General features: G+C 43.3%; 1 protein-coding gene across 1 annotated transcript in view; it reads right to left on the reverse strand.

Moving 5' to 3' along the window:
* Positions 1–5812, reverse strand: part of CFAP221 (cilia and flagella associated protein 221) — a 129955-nt gene that overhangs the window by 34209 nt on the left and 89934 nt on the right. The window contains exons 15-17 of the mRNA XM_011983433.1: positions 4635–4740; positions 2555–2688; positions 392–472 (exon numbers count right to left, since the gene is read on the reverse strand). Coding sequence (XP_011838823.1) covers positions 392–472; positions 2555–2688; positions 4635–4740 — 321 coding nt within the window. The remainder of the gene's footprint in view (positions 1–391; positions 473–2554; positions 2689–4634; positions 4741–5812) is intronic.

The following is a 5812-nucleotide window of genomic DNA, read 5'->3' on the forward strand; positions in this document are numbered from 1 at the left end:
TCAACCATACTACATGGCTTAAGTGTAGAAGGACACCAAAATATTTTCATTTTCAAAAACAGAAGTGGTCATATGTCTCAAGAAAGGCTGACTAATTTTTTCTCACTTATCTTATATTTTTTCTTGAAGTTTCTAATATATGTAGTTCAGATAGCTTCATATATGCATGATATAGGTATATCCACAGAGTAGAAATCCTGGTTTGCATAAACCACACTATGAGAAAAGAATCTGGTGTACCTCCCATATGTTATCCAATAGCAGCAGAGTGTGCCACACAGTGTAATCTGCCATAAAGCAAAACTATATAAAACACTGCAATTCAAATTCAAGAATATCTTGTTTACTTAATAAGAAACTCAATTAATTAATTCTATGTGACAGGTCTGACCTGCAGATTGAAGAAGGAATAACTCTGCTTGATTTGAACTTCTGAAGACTTAATTGGGACCAGTCCAAGGCCATCAGGAGCCTAAAATGTAAAGGGAAAAAAAAAAAAAAGAACAGAGAATCACCACTGAGCAAGAGTGGCTATGCTTCTGTTTCCATTACATTTTGAAACATTAATGACCAGTTCTACTCTCAGAGCAACTCCTCCTGCAACCACAGTTGCCACTTGATCTATAAGGCAGGAAGGCAGCCCTGATCACTCCCTCCTCCATGTCTCCTAGTGGATGTGAGTCTCTTTTATTTTCTGCGGTTGTGGAGGCTGCAATGTGTCACTCAGAAACTTCTTCAGGTTTGAAGGACTCAGCCCCCAGCTGCCAGGAGTGTAGGGATAAAAACGTCTCTTGGGGGCAGGGGAGCCCTCTTCAGGGGCTGCCTCATCTGAAGGGCACTGCCTCCGTCAGGGTCAAGCGCTCCTCCCAGGCAGCTCACCTCCATGGCGGGTTGAAGCCACGGGAAACATGCTGCGTCCTCTCACCCTGTGCCAGCCTCAGAGTTCTCACAGGCCCACCTAAGGCCTTTGTTGAGGTGGACCCCGGTCCTGCTTCTCTCTCCACCCAATCCTGTCCCCTCTGCCTGCCTTCCACAGGTGCGAACCCCCGAAGCACTACCTAATACACTTCCTGCACACTAGTCTGTCTCAGACACCCCGAGGATCTGGATGGTGCCTGAATATGACGGGCACTCAAAAAACAGCATACATCCCCTAATCTAATACGCCACCACTAAACTAATATGATGAAACGTTAATATGCCACAGTGATACCATTTCCCAATTTCTAGATGCTAAATGTAAGAAAAAGGCATCTTAGAATTGATGAAATACAGTATTTATGAAATAAATTAATAGATTTTTTTTTTTAAAAAAAAGAAAGCCCAACCCCCCAATTTTCAACCAACCCGAACAACAAGGAAAGCCTTGGAACAACAAAAAAACAAAAGAAAAAAGGCAACCTCAAAACAATCAAAAAAAAAGAAGGGGGCTCCACTGCACAGCGACGATCTCTTTCCACCCCATCAACCTCTTCACCCCATTAATTATCGAGTGTCAGACATTTATTGTTGCTTGAAAATCACAGGATTTTTATTTCTTAGGAACTAATTATTCTGCTCTTTTAAGTCATACAATTATCAAAAGCAGAAAACGTATGGAACTTCTAAATTCAGTCCCATAATTCTTGAGTAGATTACCTGCAATGCTTAACAAATATTTTAGAATGTGAATGATGTTTATTCTTTGAAATTAACAAAATATTTTGCACATGCACTTGCAATATTGATTTAAGTATACTTTTTATTACTAACGATGTGAATGCGAGCAACATTTTATTACTGGCTATGTGAATGTGTGCTTCAGTTTCCTCATTTGAAAAATGGTAAACCTATCATGTAGATTTGTTGAAGATTAAATGAGGTGATATACTGGAAGGACTTAAGACACTGCCTGAAGTATAGTAAATACAACATAAGGGTTAACTCTTACTTTTTCAATAATGCACCATTGTGCCCATAAGGGAAGAAGGATGAGCCATTACACCGCCTGCTACCCCAAGAGAGAAAGATACACACACACACACACACACACACACACAAGTGCACACGCACACCCCAGAGAGAGAGAGAGAGAAGTGGATTGTGAGTCTGATGGGTTAGATTGTCAGTTTCTGGGACCACATTCCCTTCTTATGAGGTCAGGCCCAGACTTGAGGGCTGCCCTTCCCTGACTTCTACAATGTGCCCAGGCAGCAGAAGGGCCCAGCTGAGCAGAGCCTGCCTCCCTGGGCCAGGTGGGGCCCTCTGGGGTCCTCTCTCTTCCCTTCTGCACTCAGGCCCAGTTCCAGGACAGTTGGGCGGGGGTCAGTGCTCATGCTGCATTTCAGGCTGGGAAGGACCAGCCCAGGTAACCAGGGAGCTCTGTGCAGGTGTATCAGGAGCAAGGCAGATGGCAGGAGATGACCCCTGGTTTTCTACTGGTAATACTCTCCTGGTCTTCCTTTGGAGCCTCTGGGAGGAGGTGAAGGGACTAAGACGGAAGGGCTTGCCTTGTATCTGCCCAACACGATCATGATCATGTCCAGTCCCCACCACCAAGTCTGACAGCACCTACCAACTCGTTAGAGTCCTGGGGCGAGCCGCAGTCTGGGAAAGCGAAGGGCAGCACCTCATTGGGCGACACAGAGAATCGGCTGGTATAATCATCCTGACTGCTCCGCTTCAGGAAGAATTTGAAGAAATTCGCCTCTATGGGTGAAAAAAAACAGCACTTTTAGGGGGTACTAAAGGTATTTTCATGGGAAACCACCACATATATTTGCATATTTTCCATATACCAATTAGTGGGTGTGTGCATGTTTTTATATATATATATATTTCCGCTTTCAGTGTCCCATTGGTTCCTTACCTCAACCTCCTTTCCGGTTAAAAAATTTTATCTTTATTTCCAGAAAATTATAATTCATAATTAAAATATCTCTGATGAATTAAGGAAAGAAAATGATTAAAGAAGTAAATGAAGACATTTTCTATACATCCCCACAGAATTCACAAGTAAATTTTATAATTTTTCAGAAAAAAGAGTTTCTTTATTAATAAACTTCAACACCAGAGATAAAAAAATAATATAGGAGGAAGAAAGAGAATCATTAAAATGTTATACAATGTTTTGAAAAACAAAATACACATTTGGGTCTCAGTGGAGTGGCAGATGGGAGTGTGGTTGTGCCTATGGAGGACGGGGAAGCCTGAGCCAGGCTCAGAGGCTCAGGCCGGGAAGGGAGGAAGAGTCTGGAAAGATTGGGCCTGCTTGTGGGCTGGCATACAAACTGTGGATTGGGAATATATGTATTGGGAGAATATGGTGATATGATGTTAGGGCTCCCAGAAGCTACTGAGAGTGGGCCTCCAATAGTCCCAGCCAAGCTGGGCATCAGAGGATTGGCATTTCTTTCTTTTTTTGTTTTTTTTAGAGACAGGGTCTTGCTCTGTCACCTGGGCTTGAGTGCAGTGGTGCGATCACAGCTTACTATAACCTTGAGCTCCTGGGCTTAGCTTATCCTCCCACCTCAGCTTCCTGAGTAGCTGGGACTACAGGCATATGCCACCAGTCCTGGATAATTTTTAATCATCCAGGGGCCTCAGTATGTTGCCCAGGCTTGTCTTGAACTCCTGGGCTCAAGTGATCCTCCCACCTTAGACTCTCAAAGAGTTGGGATTACAGGCATGAGCTACAGTGGCCACGGTGGCCAGGATGGAAATTTCCTTAAGGAAATACAAGACAAGATTAAAAGGCTTAATGTGCAAATGGTAGGTTGAGAAAATACCAAATTCGGCCAGTCAATCAGCAAGTATAAATGATGACTACCCTAGTCTCTGGTGACAAGAGGAAGCAGAGGGCACAAAACAGGAGGTCGAGCCACAGCCACACTTCACAGACATTACAACTTGGTTTGGGATTGGGTGACCTTGTTCATTACCAAGTGGGTAAGAATTTCAGCCAAACCTGGCATGGAGATCCACTTTATATCATGAGATAGGCTGAATAATGGCACTTAGAGGTGTCCACATCCTATTCCCAGGGGCCTGTGGATGTGTTATCTTCCATGGTAAAAGGCACTCTGCAGATGGGGCTCTGTGATGGGGATTATTCTGCACTAGACAGGTAGGCCTTACGTAATCAGAGTCTCCATAGGAAGGAAACGGCGGAATCAGACTCACACAAGGAGATGCGAGGACAGAAGCAAGAGGTTAGGGTCATGTGGGGAAGGGGCCATGAGCCAAGGAATACAGGTGGACTCCAGGAGCTGGAAAAGGCAAGGACTTGCAAGCCCCCGGGCGGACTGCAGCCCTATCAACACCTTGGTTTTAGACTTCTGACCTCCAGAACTGTGAGATGATAAATTTGCCTTGTTTTAAGCCATTAAGTTTAAAAGGCTTAATGTGTAAGTGCTGGGTTGAGAAAATACCAGATTCAGCCAGTCAATCAGCAAGTATAAATGATGACTACCCTAGTCTCTGGTGACAAGAGGAAGCAGAGGGCACAAGCGATTTGTTACAGCAGGTATAGGAAACTAATATGTGTGACTGGTGAAATTTTTTTATTTGCATAGGGCTAACTTCATTCCAAGGAAAGTTCACGCTCAGAGGCATGATCAGTCTTGGCATCTCTGTGCTTTGCAGCCATACTTCACCTTGTGCCATCGATTGTTTTGCTTGGCCGATCTTTCTCAGTACACTCTCTTTGTCCATTTCACGAACAGCACTCAGCATATTGAATAATCGTCCCTGAATCATGACCTGAAATTGGAGTGGATCATGATTTCAAATTATTAATCAACACATGCTCATTTTGGCATTCAACCTAATTCACTTTCCCCAATCACACTAAGAGCTGAGACTGTCACTGTAAGTCAGAGTTCACAGGGAGTGAGTGTGGCATGTTACTCTCCCTAGACTGCAGTTACAGAGACTTCAAAGTCCAGGCAATACTGAATTGCCTGAATACAAAAAAGACCAAGTTGTCATCTGGCCTTGTCTCATCCAATTTATGAGCCTTGATTTTCTCATATTTCTAGTGTGGAAAGAATGACTAATTCTTTGTTGTTTCTTCCGGATATATCTGAATAGTAATGCTACCACTGTGCTATTTTCAGAGTTGAAGGACAAATGGCACAGGTGATTCTACAGCAATAGCACTGTGGGTTACGGGCAATAGTAACTGCATACCAATGAGCTTTGCCTTCAGAACAGATGCTACTGCAGGTGAGTGGTACCTGAGCCCAGAGCTGTGGTTGAGGGGATTGTTCATTCTATAATTTACATCACTTTCCATTCTGTAAGCAGCTCTTTTTGTTTGTTTGTTTTTTTAAATATATACTGTAAGTTCTGGGATACATGTGCAGAACATGCAGGTTTGTTACATAAATATACATGGCCATGGTAGTTTGCTACACCCATCAACCCGCCATCTATACTAGGTATTTCTCCTAATGATATCCTGCCCCTAGTCCCCCACCCTCCAACAGGTCCTGGTGTGTGATATTCCCCCTCCCTATGTCCATGTGTTCTCATTGTTCAACTCCCACTTATGAGGGAGAACATGTGGTGTTCGGTTTTCTGTTCTTGTGATAGTTTGCTGAGAATGATGACTTCCTGCTTCATCCACATCCCTGCAAAGGACATGAACTCATCCTTTTTTATGACTGCATAGTATTCCATGGTGTATATGTGCCACATTTTCTTTATCCAGTCTGTCACTGATGGACATTTGGGTTGGTTCCAAGTCATTGCTATTGTGAAGAGTGCTTCAATAAACTTACATGTGCATGTGTCTTTATAGTAGAATGATTTATAATCCTTTGGGTATATA

The sequence above is a fragment of the Mandrillus leucophaeus genome, unplaced genomic scaffold (genome assembly GCF_000951045.1).
Source record: "Mandrillus leucophaeus isolate KB7577 unplaced genomic scaffold, Mleu.le_1.0 Scaffold25, whole genome shotgun sequence".
Lineage (NCBI taxonomy): Eukaryota > Metazoa > Chordata > Mammalia > Primates > Cercopithecidae > Mandrillus > Mandrillus leucophaeus.